Here is a 23835-nt window from a genome sequence, read left to right as displayed (position 1 = left end):
CAAGGCCAATTTTGTCATTTTAGTTTTTTATCCATGGATAAGTTATCCCTTGGTGGTGGTGGGATAAGATAATACAACCTTTGGGGGTCGTTTGGTAGAAGGTATAAGCTGGGATATCCCAGCACTAATTTTTATACCATGTTTGGTAGAAGGTATAAATTTATCTTGGGATAAATTTATACCTTATACCAAACATAGTATAAAATTAGCGCCGGGATATCCTGCCTTATACTTTCTTATCCCATTTATCTTTGGGATTATTTTATACCATCTTTGACATGGTATAAAATAATCCCAATAGATGGGATAAATTAGTCCCGGGATTATAATCCCGGGATAATTTCGACTATCTACCAAACGACTACTTGGTGTATTAACTAATCCATATATTAGTTATGCACGCCCCAAAATGTCAACCAAGCATGGTATAAAATAATACCACATCTAATACCATGACTATTTTAGCTAAGACCTCCTACCAAACGAGCTCTAATTGTCTCATTTGCATGCTCCACCTACCCCACCTTTACCCCACCTGCCATAGCCACCCTGCCACCATCCTCATACTCTTATGTATTTGTCTAGTTGATATATAAATGCTTGAGACTTTAACCGTTTATATACTTGGCCTAAACTAATAATGCAAAAAAGCCCATAATTTTAAATCTTATCCTATTTAGCTAATTTTGTAGATAATTTGAAATACTTAGAAAAAAGACAAAAATTCCTTAATTTATGATTATGATTTTCATTTTTGAAATTGATTAAGCGTGATAGTCATATTTACATCACATATTTAATAATTGTTGGGTGAATTACAAGTGAAAAATATAAAACCTCATTGAATGATATTCATATTTATCATCACAAATTTGATCATTGTTGGGTGAACACTACTAAAAAATCTCTATTTTCCGACTGAAAAATGTTCAGTGGCTATTTCCCACTGAATGTCGGTGGGAAAACCTAAATAGTAGTGTTTTCAAAAGGAAAAAGTAAGAAGTTTCCGTTGTTTCAATGGGAATTTATTTCCTACCATGCGTTTTTCCCAGCGAGCTTGTTCAGTGGGAATGAAGTGGGAAAATCATGTTTTATAGAACAAATTTCCCACTGAAAGTTGGTGGAAAAATTCTCTATTTCTAGTAGTGGAATTACAAGTGAAAAATTTAAAACTCCAATTTTGGGGTTTCTAAAAGCTTGAAAACTCACGAACGGGTTTTCTGGCTTGTATTTTTTTTTTTTTTTTGACAAATTGATGATTTAGGTTCGTTGAGAAGTCATTTTGAAGTTGTGATTAAATTTACAGCTATTCGATGAAGATTTGATCTATTTGGTATTGTTTGATACATTTCGGATATAGTATCATGTGTTGAAGTTTGCAGGCGAGGAAACCTTTTTTTTTCCGTATAATTTTATATAATTTTGTGTAATAGTGTCAAAGTGCGTATAAGCTCCTCTTATATATTATTATACACTTTTATATAAGGTTGATATATTGTTTACAGTAAGTGCGTATTGTATACCGCAAATGCATAAACATTGTTGCAAAAAAAAAGTTGGCTATCAAATTGTAAACTGAAAATATGGCCACCTAGGTACAATGTCTTGTGTTAGGCTGTATTTTTTTTTTTTAAAATTCCTGTAATGCTTTTTACTATAGGCTGTAATTTTTTTTTTAAAATTCCTTAAATGCTTTTTTAGTATAATATCTTTTGCTTATTTACTGCACAAAAAAAAAAGCATTTATTTAACAAAAGAAATTGTGAAAAACATTTTCCTTCGTACCCAGCACGCCCTTTGATGGCAGATTCGGAGAGGAGGGGGTGTGGGAGTTTATATATGTAGATAAGTAGGGATAAGGCATTAGTACCCTCTTGAACTATATATATATCTGAAGTTCCAGGGACACACCTTTTCTTTACGGGGTGCTATTACCCTCCCGAACTATTTTAAAGTGTAGTAAACGCAACCCCAAGTGCTGACGTGGCATAGAGAACTAAACTCCTAGTGGGCAGTGAAATACACGCACTGCCATGTGTATTTTCGCAATTTTTTTTAAGAAAAAAATCTTTTTATTTTTTCAAAATTTTTAATTCCAAAATATTATGGAAATATCACTTTATATTTAGAAAAATGAAAGGACAGTTGTTATTGTTATTATTCTTGTATGAACTTAAAAAAGAATTGGAGGTGTTGAACATATTCGAAGGTTGTTGAAGTTTTAAAGTTGAGATTCAAGTACTAAACTCATTCTAGATCCTTAGTTGTTGTTGATATTCGAAAATGGAGAAAGAATTTCGAATACACCATTGTTGAACCTTGAAAAACTTGAAGAACAAAAAATGGGTTTGCCAAAATTCTTGATTGTTGGCCAAATTGATTGCTGGAGTTTGGTGATGATGTTCGTGAAGTTGTAGTTGAAATTTAAGCTTGATTTGTGCGGATTTGATTGAGTTTTTGTTGAATTTTGAGACCCAAAAATGAAGAAGATGAAGAACATCGCCTTGTTTTTTTAAAGTTCTTGAAAATCTGTCTTTTTGTAATGTTAATTAGCTATGTATACTCATTAATTGTAAACCTGTCTAATTAAAAAATGACAAGTGTCCATATTATTGAGAAATTTAGTTCATTTTTCGTCTTTCACATGCCCCTAAGAGAGTGAGCACACTCTCTATTCCACCTCAACATTAAAGGGTGTATTTATTACACTTTATAATAGTTCTGCAGGGTAATAAGACCCTTGTAAAGATAAAGTATGTCCTTGAAACTTTGAGTAAAGTTCGGGATTATTGATGTCTTATCCCTAGATAAGTATATAACATAATGGAAGTTGATTTTGACCCTCCATCTTTTTCATAATATTGCTTGTGTACCTTACACAAAAGGAGTGCTGATACATATATACATTTTTATCCTAGCCACTGGATTCATATTGAAACCCCATCATGTGTGATTAATATTCTGTCTCTTATTATGGTTCGTTTGTAGTACCACACATACTATACCAAAAAGAACAATACAGCATGGTTAGCTAGCTACCAAAAATTTATATTCCAAAATTATCCTACCTTTGAGGATCTTAGATTTTTTATCTTTTTCTTTTTCTCTTACGGGTTTGATGTGGTGAAGGTGTCTTTTCAATCTTTGCTTTTTTTTTTTTTTTTTTTTTTTTTTTTTTTACATGATTCACACATTAATCAGTATTTAGAGATAAAGTTGTCTTTTTCTCGCTGTAACCCTACTTTTCTAAATATTCGATGAATAATTGAAGAGGCATGAAACACGATCTCTCTAATTTACATTATTTTAGCGAAATTTAGATTCATAATGTATGAGATTCACACTTACAATTTTAGCAAGGGATACATTATTAATAGAATGTCTCATGTCGTATAAGATGGAGGCTTCTTAATCTTTTTTTCCTTTTTCTATTGTCCCAAACTTTGCAGTAACAGTTTTTCTAAATTTAATATTTAAGTTTTTGCAACTAGTAATACACTAATACTTGCTTGACGATTTTCTGAGTTTTTACTTGACCTCAAAAACTAAGAGCTTCTCTTTTTTTTTTTTTTTTTTTTAATATATATATATATATATATATATATATATATATTTTAGGCCAAACATTATCAAACAAAAACTTTTTACATGAATTTGAAACTTAGTTTGTGGCAAATGCGTAGGAGAAGTGTTTCACTAGAAAGTACAATACCTAGGAGTAGTAATTTGCTTGGGGCAGAGACAGAATCATTAATTCGTTGAAAATAGGCAGACAACCTTTAAGAAATGGATAAAAACACACCGACCGACCAAGAGCTACAGGTTATATCTCACATCGTGGGCCTTTATTAGTTACAATCTTATAATAAAAAAAAGTTGAATTTTACTTGGAACCATTTTTACTATGTCAAGTTAGATGTAAATCACTTAGAAAGCCAAATCATGTAATTGATGGGTTTAAAGTGTCATAGAAGAAGGAAAGAGGTATCTACGGAAATATATAGCCAAAAATAAACACTTCTTACCAACATTAGCCATTAAGTCAAAAAAAAAAAAAACCAATGATATACAATATTCAAAAAAAATCTAGGTAAAAGGAACTGTTCTCATGGTTGGAATTCGATGAAAACACATAAATGAGGCAATACACAAAAATTAAGGAAGATTGGAGGTGATTGATGTCTGGTTTGGAGTTAAAATTCGTACTTGAAATCGAGTTTAAAAATTTCTCAGCGACATATATCTAACATGTATCTTGCACATAGGTATACATGATTTTTTTTTTTTTTAAAACATCGAAACTGTCCATATTTCATTGCTATTGGAAGAGAATTACATATGAAGAAGGAGGATTAGGCTTGCCTTCTTGGACACTTGTACAATTTGGGAAAAAATATGCACGTCAGTGCCATCCTAAGACAAGTTAAGGAGAGTCAAAATAAATCATGCTCAGTTTCTTCTTTTTTACTCTAAAAACAGGAAATTGCCATCTATCCATGTTTAGCAGACCCTTGATTTGTCCTGGCAAAGAGTTTGAACGAGTAAAAACTCTTGTTACGGTAAGCACCCTTCACCTTCGACCCGAAGTTTGTGGGTTCGAGTCATCAAAAGAGCAAAAAGAGAGAGCTCTTGGGGGAGGGGTTAAAAAAAAAGGTACAATAGTCAATTTGATTCGCTCGGTCAAGTTAAGGCATTGGGTGCCCTTTATGATTCGATCAAAAATTGAATCGTGACAAAATTTAGAAAGTTTTTAAGATTAGTAATGACCTAATTACTCTTTCTTGCTCAGAATGAAGCCTAAATCAACTATTATGCGAACGTTTTTTTTTTTGAGAAAAAGAAGTTCATATTCACAAACTTTCTTTTGAATATTATTTAAAATGTAATATTATCAATGTGTGTGTATATATTACTATATGTAATAAGAGGGAACCAAGAAAATTTGTCGTCCTCACATTCAAGGTGATCCTATCAGGCTAATCCACATGGCTTTGTTTTTCTTTTTCCTTATTCATTTTGCCCTCATTCATTTTTTAAGATCATTCACTGGGCCTTTTTTCCTTATTATTTTTGCCATCATTCTTCAACTTGGGCCTTGATATAATTGGTCCATATTATAATAACATTTTATTAATTTCTTCCTTTATCTTAAAATATTTATCATGCTTCACTTTTCGTGTGTCAAATTATATAAACTTTAACAACTATTTTTAGAATCCTTACATTATATTGGTAGGAAAATTGCAATTTATAGTAATTTCTGTATATTTTTTGAATATCTAAATTTTAATTTCAAAATATTGAATTAATCTAACCCAATTTAGCTTCGAAATTAATTAAATTGCCTTTATATTTTGGGATGGAGAGAATATATTGTTTGTTCTTATACATTCTGGTAAATTTTGGCAATTTTGGAGCCAAATTTTCTTTTGCAACTGAAACATTATTAGGTATTACAATATCTTTTATTCTTAAACTTCTAATATCTTGCTTCTTTTTAGTGAGCTCATATGTGCTTATAAAGATTTGTTCTAAAATTATATACAAATATAGTTTTAAAATCTTTTACTTTATTAATGTACTTTAATTATTATTTACTAATTGTAGGATCATTAGGTTAACTTGTGTAAATTTTTTAAACTAAGGTTATAATATTGTAGTATAAAGTTGAAGTTATTAGAATTTTCTTTGTTGTGTTAGATGATTCTAGAAGATGAAAACATGAGTTTTGTTAATACAGATAAAATAAAATACTTTATTAAAATCTTAAATGAGTTCACGATAAGCGCAAAATGAATTTGAAGCAGGGCGGAGCTAGAGAGTCAACGATGATTTCAATCAAATCTGGTAGCTTTCGTCACAAACTTTGTATTTGTCTATAAATTATTAATTTAGTACCGAATAATTTACAAAATTAAATTCAGAACTCATAAACTTCAAATCATGACTCTACATCTGTATTGAAGTATATAATTTCATTAACAATTAACAATGAAAGTTAAAAAAACATAAGAAAGTTAAAATGTTAAGAGTTTGGGCCTGGACTTAGCACGGGCCTCATAAAACTAGTATATATATATAGACAAAGAGAGAGAGAGAGAGAGAGAGAGAGAGAGGCGTACACATGATTTTTCATAAGCAGTGTCACGTTCGGGTATAAAAACAACTGAATAAAACACTGTAATATCATATTTAAAACGAACACAATATAAACCAAACACAACTCTCGTCTATTGCAACAATTATTTTAATTTCCATGAGTTTTCATTTTGTAAAATGTATTCAAAATAACCTCATTAGAAATAATAGTAAACACTTTTTTTATGCAAGGCACCAAACAATCACTAAAAATCGGACCTGGCACTTTTGTAACCCAAAAAAAAAAAAAATTTGGAACCAAACTAACCCATTAAATAAAAAAGAACCAAAGTAAGCTTCACGCACATAATCTGTGCGTGAAAGGCACAAAGTGTACATTTACACTTTTGTCCTTTCACGCACGGATTCCCCCGTGCGTGAAACCCCCCCCCCCCCCCCCCCCCAAAAAAAAAAAAACCCCCAACCTTTATTCTTTGGAAATCAAACTCAAAATTAAGGTTTTTTTCGTACTTTGACCGAAGATTAGTCACGTTTCAAAACACCGGAATATAAATATTTTATATAGAACTTAATATTTTTTTTAGTGTACAATAATATTGGCTAATTACATCAAGTATATATATACATTTGGATCGTCGTTTTAGGGGTTATAAAGTGCTCCGAAGTACGTTTGAAAACTTGTTATATTTAGGTTTAAGTGTCATATTTTATAGGGTTTTGATTAATCTCTTTTGTTTTACTCCCAAAGCTATGAAAGTACTTTTTTGGTTCAAGAAAGATAGAAAGAGAAAATTTCTCTGCTTTGTATTAGGTTTTTTCTTTTTTTTTTTCTTTTTATGTCTTTTTTATTTTGTTATTGTATTGTGTAATCCGCACCTTTTGAATGTGCAAAAATAAATATAATATTTAAAAATAATTCATCCAATACGAGAGGTTCATAATAATTGAAAAATATTTCATTCCATTAGCAACGAAATACATCATTAAATGATAATAGACTTTAAAAAAAAAAATCAAGTTCTAGACACTCTTCTACTTTCAGATGTGCTGCCACCATGGGAGTTTTGCCCACATGAACGCTTATCATGCCCAAATTGCTTACATGTCGAGCACTTGTGAGAGTAAGTCTTTTCGCTAATATCCATTTGATTGTGATAACGGGTTAGCTTATTTTTTCTTAATTTACGGATATGCTTCTTGTTCACAAACACAGAAAACGGCGCGGCTGGCCAATAAGCTTGATCACTAAGGGGATGGAAGTGGCCGGAATATGCTTTAAGGTATTTTACGACTTTATATTCCTCCGCCACATAATCAGTTACATTTCTGGCCATTCTTTCAAAGCACTTGACTGCATGAGAACATGGCATGTGGTACGTTTGCCACTTACCACAAGTGCATGATTTTGTACGCTCAGTAACGATATGTTTGTTTCCTCCTTTGCCGTCGCAATAACCCGTTCTAACTTCATACACTCGTTGAGCGACGTCATACTCGGTCATTTGGTGACCCTCTGCCTTTCTTCTATGGTGCTCCATCTTTTTGTAGGGCTTTGGCATCCATGTTCCGTCCTCAGCTAATATGGCTCTGGCCTGCCTTGTCCTATCCGCAAATCGCTCCACGACCTGCCTGAAAGTTAGTCTTACCATTACGGTGACAGGTAGTCCTCGAGTAGATTTGAGGAGTCCATTGAAAGACTCCGACCTGTTCGTTGTGAGCATGCCCTATCTCCTTCCTCCATTAGCGTAAAGCGTCCATTTTTCAACTTCTAATTTCATCAACCAAACATATGCCTCTTCACTCACTTCCCTTAGCAACTCCATCTTTGTAGCCCATTTTCTTTGTTGATGCTGCATCGCAACCCCCCACATCAATTTGTTTACAGTGCCATTTCCAAACTTTGTTTGAAAATTAGCCTTTAAGTGCTTTAAACTATATCGATGGTAAGCATGTGGAGGCTGCCACCCTTCCAGAGTACACATATTGTGCAATATGCCTTTATGACGATCTGATAGGACACATATGCCCTGACGACCCTTAATAACATGAGTTTTTAGATGAGTCAAGAACATCCCCCATGTCTCGTTGGCGGCAATTGCAAAAGCAAGAGGGAATATTGACCCATTGGCATCCATACCTACTGCAATTAGGAGCTTAATGTCATATCGGTCATATACATGCGTCCCATCTATCGATATCACATTCCGGCAGTGAGCAAAACCATCAATACTTGGTTTGAATGCCCAAAAGACGAAGTCGAAAATTCTGCCCTCTAAAAGCCGCCACTGTACAACAGTGCCAGGATTAGCATGTTTTAGAGCCGCTATATACCCCGGCAACGCCCGAAAAGAGGATTCCCAAGTTCCAAAGATCATCTCAAAAGCACGTCTACGCCCGAGAAATCCCTTTCTCTTGCTTATGATTTTACCATATTTGGAGTGGACCATGCTAATACAAGTTTTGATGGGCATCCTGCATAAGTTTAAACAAACAACATTTAGCAATGATATTTTAATTGCTATAAGATATATAATGTAAACGGTCAGATAAGTTACCTTGGAGTTTCCTCAATGTGTTTAAGTAACACATGAGCAATCATGTTTATATCTAAATTAAAATGATCTGCTCGACTTTGTCCCATATCACAAGTGTGCTTTGGGTGGAATTTTGTGATTTTCCACAGACCATCAAGCTTAGCAATTTCCGAAGCAACCACCGACAGCCTTGAGTATGTCACTTACAAATCAGCCTCCATATCGATTTGTTTGAGTCATCAACCTTAAACTCCCTCATATCCTTTATACAATAAATTCGATGTACCCGTTGCAACATCTTTTTTTATGTGAACTGCATTCCCTTTGCAAGGACGCATTCATCAGTCATGGGATTTTTTGGTTCAATCCACGTTTTTTGGCGACTTTGATCATCATCTCTTGTGAAGACAAATGCATCCTCACGACCTTGTAGACTGTCAAGATATGGAATATAGTCAGAATGCCACTGCATTGGGCTGTCAGGAATTGGGTTTTCCGCTATCGGAGGTGATACGTGGTGGTGAGTTGGTTCTGCGGACTAAAATGCGTATCTTCTTCATCCCCTTCACTATCTTCATTATCGGTTACCTCTGCATTATTAGCTGGTTCATCGCCATCACTCTCTGATGTATCCACATAACTTGGACAATCAGCCATCTAAGAAAGGCCTCCTCCTACACGATAAAAAGCATATGTTAAATTCCAAATTCAATATATATATATATATATATATATCAAGGTGATGAACCTACACATATTGAGAATGAGCATGGTGTGGAGAATGATCAACTCCACCAAACTGAAAGGACTGCCTTTCATCCACAGTTGGTACCACTGACGAGTTTTGATAATAATCAGTTGCACCGAACTGAGAATTATTATAATAATCAACTCCACTGAACTGAGAATTATTATAATAATCAGCTCCACTGAACTGAGAGTTTTGATAATAATGAGCTGCTCCACTAAATTGAGATGATGCCCAATATTACTCGTATCAGGTCTATAATCCCTACAAATATTTAAAAATGGTTATTTACCAATACATACAATAAACACGTGCTACTGCACAAAATAATAATATAAGAATGCATATTTACCAAGTTTGATTTAATTGTTGGGTAAGATTTTTTCACGGCACGGCCACTCAAAATGCCCCCGTAAGAACTAAAATCTCCATACGTGTTAGCTTGATCGGGCTGTTCTTGCGGGACCTCTCGGGTATCTTTTCAACATACATCTCAAGAACATTAAGGGCGACTAAATGTTTTAATTCTTCGGCGCATTCAAATAATCCTCAAAGAATCATCATCGTTGATATAATGCCTACCATAAAGCACTATAACATGGGAAACTGATTGTGGATATCTGCCTGTTATAGATATTTCATGCTCATTTGGACTAACCTTCATTTTTTCATATATGTAAGTGACTAGTGATTCATAAGACATTTCAAGTGGACATTTAACATGAACGTTTGGTCTTTTATTGTAACGAACTGTACTATTGTCATCAAGGATAATACCATCCCAATGTAATGAAACCTTAACTGGTGGAATATCTTGAGACATTTTTTGTAGGAAGTTTGATTTTTTTTTTTTTTTTTTTTTTTGAATGACTTAAGAGAGGTTTTTTTTGAATGACTTAAGAGACTTAAACTTATTAAATGGATGAGTTTTTACCTTGTCTAACATTCTTCTTAAATAGATTCATATTGACCCCTATTGCGCATTGAAACATTGCATAATATGAATTAAATTCAAATAAACGGTCAAAAAATGCAGCATTGTATTGTCAAATCGGTCCTTTACGTGTCATCGTCGAAATTGGCATGCATGATTAGTTGTCATATCATGTTCTATTGCGCATTGAAACGTTGCATAATATGAATTAAATTCAAATAAACGGTCAAAAAATACAGCATTGTATTGTCAAATCGGTCCTTTATGTGTCATAAAAAAGCTGAAATTGGCATCCATGATGTGTTGTCAAATCATGTTCTATTGCGCATTGAAACGTTGCGTAATATGAATTAAATTCAAATAAACGGTCAAAAAATGCAGCATTGTATTGTCAAATCGGTCCTTTATGTGTCATAAAAAAGCTGAAATTGGCATGCATGATGTGTTGTCAAATCATGTTCTATTGCGCATTGAAACGTTGCGTAATATGAATTAAATTCAAATAAACGGTCAAAAAATGCAGCATTGTATTGTCAAATCGGTCCTTTACGTGTCATAAAAAAACTGAAATTGGCATGCATGATGTGTTGTCAAATCATGTTCTATTGCGCATTGAAACGTTGCGTAATATGAATTAAATTCAAATAAACGGTCAAAAATTGTAGCATTGTATTGTCAAATCGGTCCTTTACGTGTCATAAAAAAGCTGAAATTGGCATGCATGATGTTTTGTCATATCATGTTCTATTGCGCATTGAAACGTTGCGTAATATGAATTAAATTCAAATAAACGATCAAAAATGCAAAGATTGTATTGTCAAATGGCCAACACGTGTTATAAAAAAGCGAAATTGGCATGCATGATGTGTTGTCAAATCATGTTCTATTGCGCATTGAAACATTGCGTAATATAATAAACGGTCAAAAAATGTAGCATTGTATTGTCAAATCGATCCTTTACGTGTCATAAAAAAGCTGAAATTGGCATCCATGATGTGTTGTCAAATCATGTTCTATTGCGCATTGAAACGTTGCGTAATATGAATTAAATTCAAATAATTCAAAAAATGCAAGATTGTATTGTCAAATCGGTCCTTTATGTCATAAAAAGGAAATTGGCATCCATGATGTGTTGTCAAATCATGTTCTATTGCGCATTAAAACGTTGCGTAATATGAATTAAATTCAAATAAACGATCAAAAAATGCAGTATTGTATTATCAAATCAATCCTTTACATGTCATAAAAAAGCTGAAATTGGCATGCATGATGTGTTGTCAAATCATGTTCTATTGAGCATTGAAATGTTGCGTAATATGAATTAAATTCAAATAAACGGTAAAAAAATACAGCATTGTATTGTCAAATCGGTCCTTTATGTGTCATAAAAAAGCTGAAATTGGCATCCATGATGTGTTGTCAAATCATGTTCTAACAAACGTTGCGTAATATGAATTAAATTCAAATAAACGGTCAAAAAAATGAAAAGATTGTATTGTCAAACCTGGTCCTTTACGTGTCATAAAAAAGCTGAAATTGGCATCCATGATGTGTTGTCAAATCATGTTCTATTGCGCATTAAAACGTTGCGTAATATGAATTAAATTCAAATAAATGGTCAAAAATGCAGTACTATATATAACATGATTGACAAATAACTAGTATTCACTTTACAACGAGTTATCATGACATTCTACACCCAATTTGGTAATCTTGATTCTATTACATGTTTTACCCCAGTAAATATATTTGAAGTAATGGGTAGGACATGCAAACTAGATGATGATGATTTTCATTACTCAAATAACCCTAACAAAAGATTCAGTCGAGAATACAATAAAACAATGAGAGAGGAGTGGAATTGGCGTGTTAAGGAGGCTGAAGCACTGGAGCAAAATTTAGCTTTAGTAGGGCTTAAACGCCCAAAAAAGTGCTATGTCAATCCCTCGTGGAACTCCACAAGAGTTTAATTTTGCTCTTAATCGTTTTTGCGAAGAGAACAATCAGATGCAAATACGTTACCATAGGATAGAATATGGTATACATGGTAGCACAAGATTTAGATCCAAGTGGGATTCGGACTGTGAAATATCCGATGAGGATTAATATTTTTCTTATAATAAGGTAAGTAGGTAGGCTACGTAGCCTTTTTTTTTGTTATTAGACTACAACGTATTCAATGTCGAGTAGTAGAAACTCAGCTTGGTCTTTACTCTTTCCAAAAGAACTAAATAGCAGTGATGATGAGAGTTCAAATCATAGCAGTTTTTCGAGTGATACCAGTGATTTCAAACTAGACGAGCTAAATCCCCACCTTCTTATAGAGCGTAATGATGATTTCTGCAGTGTGAAATATTCAGATCCGCGAGAATATTATTGTGGTTTACGCCGAGAATGGTCACATCGGATTGCCGAATCAGAACGTCTTGTTCGTGACTTGGAAAATCTCAACGCTCCAATCCCAACAAGGTACTCAATAATCATGCCTCGAGTAGGTCCAGCAACTTGCGAGCTTGCCGTATAAAGGATTAGAAAAGAAAACAACAGAATCTTTGGAAAGACGTTGTAGATTTTACATGCTAAAGTTGGCCGAAGAACAAACATCATCAACCGGTAGAGAACCAACATCTCCTGAAAAAGATGTGTGTTAAGAGACCGCCAATATCGTTCTAAGGACGATATTGAGGACTTCTATTCTGATGACCATTAGGGTCTATTTAGGCTCACTGTCTTAGATTATGGGTCATTTAAGTTTCGGATTCAGGCTATTAATTTGTATTTTTAATTTATGATGAAGTCATATATTTGAATTAGTTTGGCATGTTTTTAATTCTTCAAAGTTTATTATTAAAGTCTATTATTAATTGACAATTTAACAAAGAAACACAAATAAATTAGTACATAAAGGATGCGGATTACATTATAGGGGAAAAGGTACAACTAGTAAAAAACATAATTCATAGAAATATTAAACTTAATAAACAAAATACATATAAATAATGAACAACAACAAGATAGCACAAATAATCTTCCACAATTTAAGTTTTTCTTTCAAAGCTATTTTCTCGTGTTGAGCGTCTCTAAGTTTAGCCTTCAACAAAATTCGTTTTTTCCGGAACCAGTGAGCAAGACCTCCAAAAGTTCAATTTTTTCTTCAGCTTCCACAAGCTTAAATTGCGAGTCCAATTTAGCGGTATCTCTAGAGATACGTGAAGTCGCGGTATCTCTATCAAAAAGTGAATTTTTAAACTTCACCGCCACCGTTTTATCCACGTGAATGCTATCTTCCCATCCAAAGTGTTTGCAACCGCCCATATCCTATAAACGTTACATGAAAATCAGCTTTTTAAAGTAAAATATATGGATAACGTGAAAAAAAAAACACTAAAAAATGTAAAAACACTTACTTCGGGCACTTTACTACGCCAAAAACGGCGACCCAGATTATCTTGGGTCTTTGATGTTTTTAGTTTACAGTAATAACTGCATTCACAAATATCGGGTTGTATAACAAACTTTGAAGTTTCAAAACTTTGAGACATGTTTTTGGGAGTGCAAAAGTGTGTTGAAAGGATGAAAATGGAGGAAATGAAAGAGAAGAGTATGCTGGAAATGGGATGGTTTTTGTTAGGGGTTTCACGCACAGAATCTGTGCGTGAAGCCTACTTTGGTTCTTTTTTTTTTTTTAATGGGTTAGTTTGGTTCCATTTTTTTTTTTTTGGGTTACAATAGTGCCGGGCTCTTAAAAATCTCATCATTCATTTGATTTTACAAATCGCTTTTAATCAATTTCATTGGCGAGGAAGAAGGTAAAAGGAAAGAAAAAAGAAAATAGCACAACAACTAAAAATGAGAAGCACCTAACTTCACGGAGGTTAAGGGTTCGAACCTGGAGAGATATCCTTCACTAGATGAGGAGCAAAAACATCATAACACCAATTGAAGCTGTGGAGTATCGAAATAGGGACATCTAATAGAAAAAGGAAGCGCCAAAACCACATGAGCTCCACAGCTCTTCACGTTGAGCGGTGTCACGTTATTTACTTTACAATTTATTTTTGTTTTTGTCTTTTAATTATATGTGCATTTTTAATAATTTTTTCCAATAAAGCAGTGTCACGTGAATTTCTTTGGGCTAAGGCAAATCCGACCTTAATTAAACAACTCTTGTCTACTGCAACAATTAGTTTAATTGTGCCCGGGACGTTTTGCCAGTGTCCCGCCTCGAGACGCCCGTCTTTTAAAATACGGAAAAGAAATTTCGAACTTTGAAAAATAGTTCATCTCGTTATCTTTTTAAACTATTGCGTGGCGTAAATTTTAAAATATTAATTTTTTCACATGTTCACAAGAAAACTCTTAAATGCATATGCGAATCAAAATAAATGGGAAAGTTGAAGGAGAAATCCTCGTAAACAGTTATACGAGAAAAAAATCGCACCAAAATAATGGCAAAGATTTCTATTGAAGTGAAAAATTCACCTAACATGCTTGTAATTTTTTATTTTTTTTTACCTTCTTTGATTGCTATCATTGTTGTTTTCTTAATTTTATGAAGGATGGATGATGTTACTGTGTTTCGATATAAAAGTATGCGAAATAAGCATGATTTTTTTTTTTTTGATGTACTTAAGTACATAATTAACCATAGGTTAGCTATTAAAGGTTAACTACAAAGTGATAAGTCATATATCGAATGTTTGCATGCACAATATTTTTTTTGTTTCACCAAGATTTAAGCTATTTTAATGTCAAGATTGGTGGACATAGTTTGGGCCAACCGGAAATCCAAATCGAAATCCGAACTTTTTGAATTTTTGGTTCGGATTTTTGGATTATGAATTGGATTGCAGATTTTAATTTTAAAATTCATGAATTTCGGATTGGATATTGGATTTAGTACTATGGATATTTGGATATCCGAAAATCCAAAATTTTTATACCTTATTTCAACCCTACCCATATCATATGTGTCTAATAGGCCAATTATATATACTAATAAATCCAATTTCGAAAGGTCTAATAGATTATTACCCTATGGGCTATGACCCTACCCATTATAGTAATAAGTCCAAATACAAAATTTTCTACTAAATCAAATATAATATAGGTTTTTTCTTACATTTGGCTACAATCTTATAATTGTTTTATCTTGCATTGCCCCGAATACTTTTTGCAACAAGTGCTACTGTGCCAGGTGATCGAACTAGCTCCAAGTTATCAAAGAAATTCTTTTCTTTCCATTTTTCTTACTATTACAGAGTAATCAAGATCTAGATTTTCCTCTGTGGAACACAAACCTGAAAAATATTCTTGTGTTGAAGTAGAGAAAGAAGCACTTTTGAATTTATGCGGAAAGTATATTAATTGCTTTGGTTTCGAGTTCTAATTTGATTTCACATTATGCTAAGATGTGCAACTTAGTAATTGGGACCCATGAATTTAGTTACAAATAAGCCTGTCTTAAAGACTCAAAAGTTAAATTCAAAAATCTGAAATATCCAAATCGATTAATCTAAAACCGAACTTAAAAAAATTCAATCCAATCCGAGCTTAATTATTTGGATTAGATTTTGGATTGTAATTTCTTCAATCCGAAGATCGAAAATTCAAACTAAAATTTTCATATCTAATTTGACGGCCCGAATGCCCGCCCTCAAGATAAGACTTTCGGTATCAAAATACATTACATCAACCAAAACTTTACTGCTTCATCTTTCTTTTCAATAAATTAGCAAAACTAGCTACTCTCGCACAACTTCTTAGGAATCCCAATTTCATTCTTATAATTGTCATTAGAAATATTAGTTTTTCCTCTATGATTAAAAAGAAAGATTGTTCATTGTGTACATATATACGTGCCTACTCCCTACTGTGGAGCAAATAAGCAGCCTTTATTCCTGTAATAAATATATATATATATATTCTCCATATCAGAATTTCTCTGAAAACAGCTCATAAGAATATTTATACTTCCACCTTTTTCTTTTTTCTCCTTTTCATGGTGGTTTCTTGATTGGTTTTATTCTATGCCAGCCAATACTGAAGAAAAAACGGACGGATATGTGTGGGAGATGTACATATAGTCGCTATAACTAGGCATAGATTCAAAATTTGAAGTTTATATGTTTCTACATTCATCTCAAATTAATACTACAATACTAACTGGATTTATAGCCAATATTTATAGATATTTAGTAAATTTCTCAAAATATATAGAGGATAACAAAAATTACTGAATTTCTATGAACCCGTCTACGGACTCTAGTTCCGCCTAACCCAGTTTCTAGAAGGACCATGGAGAAAAAAGGAAAAGGAACAAAACTTGGGACGAAATCTAAACAGTGAATCTTCAATTGCAATTTGCAAATTTGAATCTTACAAGAGTATTATTTCTTCCTAAGAAAAGCTTCAAAATTGTAGCACCTATATTTTCTTTGTTTACAGTTTACTTTCAACAAAGCGACGTATTCACTATAGTTCATAATTTTTGTTTGTTTGTTTGTACAATTAGAGTTCACGTTATGTGTTTTCTTTTCCCGTCAAATGTTCATGTTATGTGTTTGATATTTAAATGGTTTGCTTAAACCAAATTATTCTTCTATTTACATTCAACAAACAAACTTGACGTTTAGAGAATAGCTTTTATGTGACTATCAAAGATTGTGGTGCGGTGGTATGAACTTCTCAATCCTTAGCTAGAAATTTCAGGTTTAAACAATCAAATTGGAATTACATTTGGTAGGGAGCACTATACCTCCCAAAGTGAGACTTCATGTCGCGAATTTAAATTAATCGCATCCTGAAACGAATATCAAATATCGTGAAACTAAAAGGAAAAGAATATATGGCTTGTCATATGCGCCAAAGACTCCACATGTTTTTGCCATGAAAACAATTAATCTAATTATCAAGAGGTTAGAAAATATATGACTACTTTGAATCAATAAGATCCTTGTCACCTAATTGGTATTTCCCTATGCACTATAATTATGTGAAAAGAACAGTTCAATGTCCTAAACATGTAGGGATCTAGTAGCTCAGTTGGTTGGCCACCTGAACTTTCACCTTCTTGATGAGGATTTGAATCCCCACGTTGTAATCCCCTCTCCCATTTTCCCTTCTCCTACCCCCTATGTAATAAAACAATTTTTAAAAAAAAGTCCAAAACATGTGAATCTTGTAACGCTTAAAACCCAATGACTTGTCTAAATCACTCGTTTTGTTTTACCTTTATAAGTTAAATAATTTGGCTAAATAATTGAAATAATACGAGACTAGAGTATATACATACGCATTTAAACATCTATATTTCAAATTAATTGAAAAACTGTTGTGTATGGTTGAGATGTATATGTTCATATTAACACCAGACGTATTAGAATTTCCAGAACAATGTCGTCAAAAGTTTGTTTTGATAGTATGTTTTATGAATTCGAGTTTGAATCCTTTTTTGTTTGGGAGTAACAATTAGTAATTCATTTATTTGTATTCTTTCCCTCCTAATTGACAGATGCAAAAACACGCAACAATTATTAGCTCCAACATAATCAATAATTAATTTCCTTTCTTGTGTAATTTCTTTATTAAAATATATCTTTCAAGATTTGATTGGCCATAAGCATTTTCCTAGATGACTCTGCTCTGGTCTAATTAATCTAGAATACGTCAAATAGGAATTTTCATTATCAAGCTTTACCTAACACCAATAAGCAAATTTGAGTTTAACATCTATTACTTAACTGATTAGACACCACTTAAAGCCTTTTCTCTATCTCTCTCTCTCTCTTTTAAACATTAATTTAGCTACTAGTTTTGTCATATTTTTATAACCTGTAACGGGTTATTTTAGGAAATTAAAGTTCGTAATTAGTCAACAGTTATCACATAATTGACAGTATTCCTCGTTATCTTTTTTTTTTTCGTCGTATTCCTCTTTATCTTTCACTATCCTCTAATGTGTCACATCCGTAATTGCCAAGCCGATCGAATCTCTTTATAAAAAAAATTAAACTATCTATAATGTCATTTTCACACTGTCCAAAAAAATTACCAATACATCAGTCCTTTAGTGAACGCTTTCTATATTAATTATATGATCGTTAATATATTAATTTTAATTTTTTTTTTAATCATACTCTCTTTTTTATACCCCAAAAACAGCTGGATTGTGAAAACCTTTCACCTCTAGTAGTTGCAAGTTGCAACTTTCAAGAAAATGAAATTTAATAAGAGATCATGAGTTAAATGAGATTGTTATTGAAGTTCTTTTTTGGTTGTACTGTTAATTTTATTCAAACCACTGCTTGCCGTGGAAAGCAGGAACTTCTGTTAATTATTTTATAACCTTGAGAAAGAATCAATGACTGAGACATATAGACAGATACGTTATAGGCTGGAAACCATAACGAAAAAAATGTACTTAAATGCATACTGATATCCTAGCAATTTTTTCACTAGGTGTGAATTTATGAAATTGTACTCGATATGGAGTACATCACACGCACACAAACATTAGCGTTAGCTGTATCTAATATATTCCAAATTTTGTGTAATACTTTACAAGATTGGTTGTTACTATGGTTACATCTATCTTTCTATAACGGCGACGTTTGTCCGAATATTTATTTTTAATACTATAATGAAGTGTTCTTATAGAGAACGTATAATGAAACACAATAAGAAAACCCGATTCTAAAAATACTTGACTTTTATAGTAAAATGTTATTATTAAGAGTGAAGCCTAACTTACCCCCTTAACATATTGAGTTTGGGAAACAATACCCCATTCACATCTTGAATGGCACAATACACCCTAGATCTTAAATCAATGGCTAGAAATGATTTGAATTATTTCATATATTTTTTAAATGTCAAAAACGACCTTCAATTAATATGAACTATAACATGTACTCTTTTAAATTGACTAAAGAACTGAAGCAATAGCATTGTATAAAAATTAAATTTCATACCTCTTTTTTTTTTTTTAAAAAAAAATCTTTTCTTTTGATATTTAAGTCTCATTTTGTTGCATGCCTTTTTTTTTTTTTTTTTAAGAGCTCCAAATTATATTGACCATTTTATTTAATATTACTAGTATTGAAAACTTTATTTCACCGGATCAAAAATAAAGGAAACTTTATTTCAACTATTCAATTTGTAAAAATAGTTATTCTATTTCCATATCACTCTTTCATATCATAAGCTTAATAGACTTTTATACATTTTTCAAATCAAGAATGAAGTATTACCAAAACAATATTCATTAAAGTTGTATTAAGTGTGCAAATTTTAGTTAACGACCCTAAAAATTTGAGATTAGAAAATAATACCTCGTTCATCTCTTGTATATGAAATAAAAACCTTATTTGAGTTAAAATTTTCAAGTAATTGCAAAAAATATTAAATATCATATCAGTTATTAACTATATTATATTAGAGATTATTATATTTTATTCAAGGTATTACGAATAAAATAGTTTACAAAATAGTTAGATGCTTTACAAAAATTTAGTTGTTGTAGTAAAATTTAAATATTGATAATAATATAAATGGCGATATATATCAAGACATTTTTAAAATTTGAGCTCTAAAATAAAATAAATATACGATGAAACCTAATGGCTGGGTTTTAAAAACCAAAAGAAAAGATAGATGTATAAATTTAGTTATAAAATACCATTACTTAAATATTTTCGTTACTGAAATAATATATCACAATTTATACTGATGAGGGTCGTTATTATCATTTAAAAAATATATGAAATAATTCAACTCCTTTCTAGCCATTGATTTAAAATCAGAGAAATTTATTGTCCCATTCAAGATGTGAAGGGAGTATTATTTCCCAAACCCAATATGTTAAGAGGATAAAGCGAACTACAGTACTCTATTATAAAGGATAATTATTATAGCGAGATCTCACTATATTCGCCTTGGACTAAATTTTCTTGAAATGGCTACATGAAGCGCTTGAACTTATGATTCTGTATCAGCTCATATTAGAAAGAAATTCCTTTCTTTAATACCTGTTGTCAAGTAAAACAATATAAAGGGGAAATGAAGGAGAGTTCATGGTCATGGATTTGAGATCAGGATTTTACTGCTTCCGACGTATTAAAATAATATGGTCCTATCACAGTAGTAACCAAATTGATAACTTTGTGTAAAATTTAAATATATTTTCATGTGATCAATCTAGAAGCATAATAATATATGAAAAGAAAATTCTTTAATATTCATGATTTTTATATTCATAGAAGAAGATTGAGTAGTAGGTTAGGTGTATATCTTAATCCGCCACATAAGGGTCAACCATCAATGCTCATTAGATCCTTCCTTCTACTTGGCGAGTGAAGGGCTGATTTCTCATTATAGTTATAGCACGGACTAAAATTATATATAATATTAATTAAACTATGAAAGCATGAATAAGTGTAACATAACTAGCAACAAGAAAATTCTTTGTACAATTTATAAATAGTTATTGTAATACTCCCTCTAGTTTCAATTTATTTATCCTTTTTTGACAACTTTTTAATTTCAATTTTTCACATGATCTATTTAAGTCAACAAGATTAAATGACATTTTGTTACATTTTACATATTTTTAATTTAAGACCACAAAATTTTTTACTTTCTTAAATTTTGTGTCAAGTCAAAGTCGGTCAAACAGATTAAAAATGAGGGAGTAGATTTTACGCATAAAAATTCTTTATATCATCAATGTCTATAACATTTGGTCTTAGCAATATTTCCCCTTCTGACTGCGATTGTTGTTGAAAGTGCATCACAATCAATTTGATCATTGAGAACTGAAGTAAACAGCAGCATGATTTTCTACTAAGACAAGAAGAAAATAAAAATGACTCGGAAAAGTAAATGAGAATAAACTACTCCCTCAATTTCAATTAATGTGACATCTTTTTCTTTTAATCTGTCTCAAAAAAATGACATACTCCTTCTTTATAAATAATTAACTTTAAATTTTACCCTACCTTTAATGAGGATGACTTATAATCATATAACTATCTAGGACTTATTTTAAATTACCAATTTGAGAGATCTTTATTAAGCAAATTTTGTCTTCAATCAAACACTCCAACATAAACTAAAATGGAAGGAGCAATCAGGCCTTTGAGGTAAGGGAATGGACCCTTAAAAGGAGGCATTTTCCCCAACTCAATAGCATTGAAAGGTCAAAGAATTGGTGTGACGAATTGTACGTTATGGTTTCTTTTCATTTGTAGTTTTGTGCAATTAATTTCTTTTCTTTTTGTGATTTGTTTTCCGGGTCAAAGTAATTGAATTGTCACAGGGTTTGACTAGTCTTGATTAATTATCAGCATCGGATCCCACAGTCTCTGACTCCTCCCTTCTTTAATTCTCACACTTCTGCCATTTGTAACTTGCTTGACTTTCTGTTTGTTAGACTATTCACATTCGAGAGTATTCTTGTCCTCATATTCTCCTGACAACTCTGGCTTTGATGTTGGAGTGTTGAATGCATTTGTTTTTGGAAATACACTTTGATTGTTTTTTTTCTTTTTCTTTTTCTTTTGGTCACTTAAGAAAGGACAGGAGAAAGATCAACTAAACACTGTCCTCACCAATAAAACAAATAATCTAATCACTAGTAGCTAAGAGATCACTATGAGTTGGATGGTACATTTTAGTCACTGAATTCCAAGGTAAAGAGAGAAAAAACGTGGCGTATTTACGTTCGAAATGTTGTCCATCAGAGAATGGACTTCGCATAATAAGAGTAGGGTCATTTTTCAAGTTGGGCTACCAGGTAGAGGATGATATATACACTTTGTTAAGTATGTGTTTGCAACAAATTTTAGCGATATGAAAAATAACTACAATGGCAAAATAAATATGAAGAAACAGAATTTTATTGATAAACAATATGGGTATAATTCTGTTTGTTCCCTTAATTCTTCTCTCCTGAATTTTTTTCGTGATTCGATGACTATTAGTGGCGTATTTCTCAAGTGTAGGATGATTTGGATCTCCTAGAGATGTATTTCATCTCCAAGAACATCAGGGGAGCATTTCGAGTTGATCTTGAGGAAGAACGTCCCTTGATCACTTCGGCTTTGAGAAAGAAAATATTTGATACCTTGATCTTAAGAAAATATTTGATACCTTGATCTTTTTGTGAATATTCCAGGAGTTTATGGGATATTTGAGATGTTTTTTCAAGAGAATATATGTACCTTTATATAGGTAAGAACTAAATTTAGGGTAGAGGAACCTTCAAGAAACCCTAATGGACCTTAAAGTTTGAAGATGGATTGGATTAGTCTTGTAAATACCTATTTTAATTCGGTAAAATTTCAATGTCTACAGGATGATTCTCCTTCTATTTTCTATGATTTTTTCCATTGACTTAAAGTAAAATTTCCAGGAATACCTTATTTGAATACCACATTTTTAACACGTACCTGTCTTTATAATAAGTTTTTTTTGCATGTCTATCAGTTCGAAACAATTTCATATATGCAGCGTCTGAAGTTTGGTTTGACAAGACCTTTTCTATTTGAAATTCAGGCATAAACGGTTGAAATTCAACCATATATGGATGAAAATTTGGTAAAATGCCCAAACTTCAAATAATTATGGCTGAAGTTTACAAAAAAATGTCTGAATTCAGTCACATGTGATTGATGTTCAAGTAAAAATGACTGAACTTTAGCCATTTAAAATTTCGGACACTGAATATCTAAAGTTAGTTCAAAGTGAGTAGACTTGAAATTTTCTACGTGCTCGAAATGACCTAAATGATGGTCTAAGATTAGGTATTTGTGCAATTTGACTGATATTAAAGGCTCCGTTGGGGGGAAGTAATTGGGTTGTTTGCACTTACTTCCCCATTTTGTGTTGATCTTTAATTTTTGGCGGATTCAAGATTTTCACTGAGGGGTTTGAAAAATAAAAATGTAGTGCTTGGGATTTGAACTTGAAACCTCAAAGTAAATTTTGAACCCCCTAAACCACTAAACCAACATCTTCTCTTGTGTTCAAGGCATTCAACATCTATATATGTACATAAAAATTTAAAAAAATACCTTATATATACAATGTAATTTTTTGGCCAGGGTGTTCAGGTGTACACTCTCGGCTAGCCCTAGATCCACCCCTGCCTACTAGCCATACGTTCAATTTTGAAGGCCAAAAAATAATGAACAGCCCATTAACATGGGAATGCAATTCGGGCAAACTATTAGCACAAAATAGCCCAACAATGTATATCACATGTTGTATATCACACAATGTATACAAATATCTGTTCACATTATATGTATATCAAGTATTGTGTCTCACACAATGTATACAAATAGTTATGTATAACATAAAATCTATATCTAATACTTCTCAATGTATCACACTTCTCAGTGTATCACATTATGTATATACAGTTTGATATACATATGATGACAATTCGTCACCGTAGAACAAGGTAATGTGGAGTTGTCAATGTCCAGAATTGCTTTATTGATGAAAAAAGTAATTGC

At 32.2% G+C, this 23835-nt stretch overlaps 1 protein-coding gene across 1 annotated transcript; it reads right to left on the bottom strand.

Annotated features, from left to right (window-relative positions):
- Positions 1 to 7823: 7823 nt before the first annotated feature.
- Positions 7824 to 8698, bottom strand: LOC132061194 (uncharacterized). The gene is made up of 2 exons (XM_059454050.1): positions 8655 to 8698; positions 7824 to 8571 (listed from the first exon to the last, which is right to left on the bottom strand). The coding sequence occupies exons 1-2, from the start codon at positions 8696 to 8698 to the stop codon at positions 7824 to 7826; spliced, it is 792 nt and encodes a 263-aa protein (XP_059310033.1).
- Positions 8699 to 23835: the final 15137 nt, after the last annotated feature.

Source organism: Lycium ferocissimum, chromosome 6, assembly GCF_029784015.1.
Source record: "Lycium ferocissimum isolate CSIRO_LF1 chromosome 6, AGI_CSIRO_Lferr_CH_V1, whole genome shotgun sequence".
NCBI lineage: Eukaryota > Viridiplantae > Streptophyta > Magnoliopsida > Solanales > Solanaceae > Lycium > Lycium ferocissimum.
Note: the sequence above shows the minus strand (reverse complement) of the source record. Positions and strands in the feature narration are given on the sequence as shown.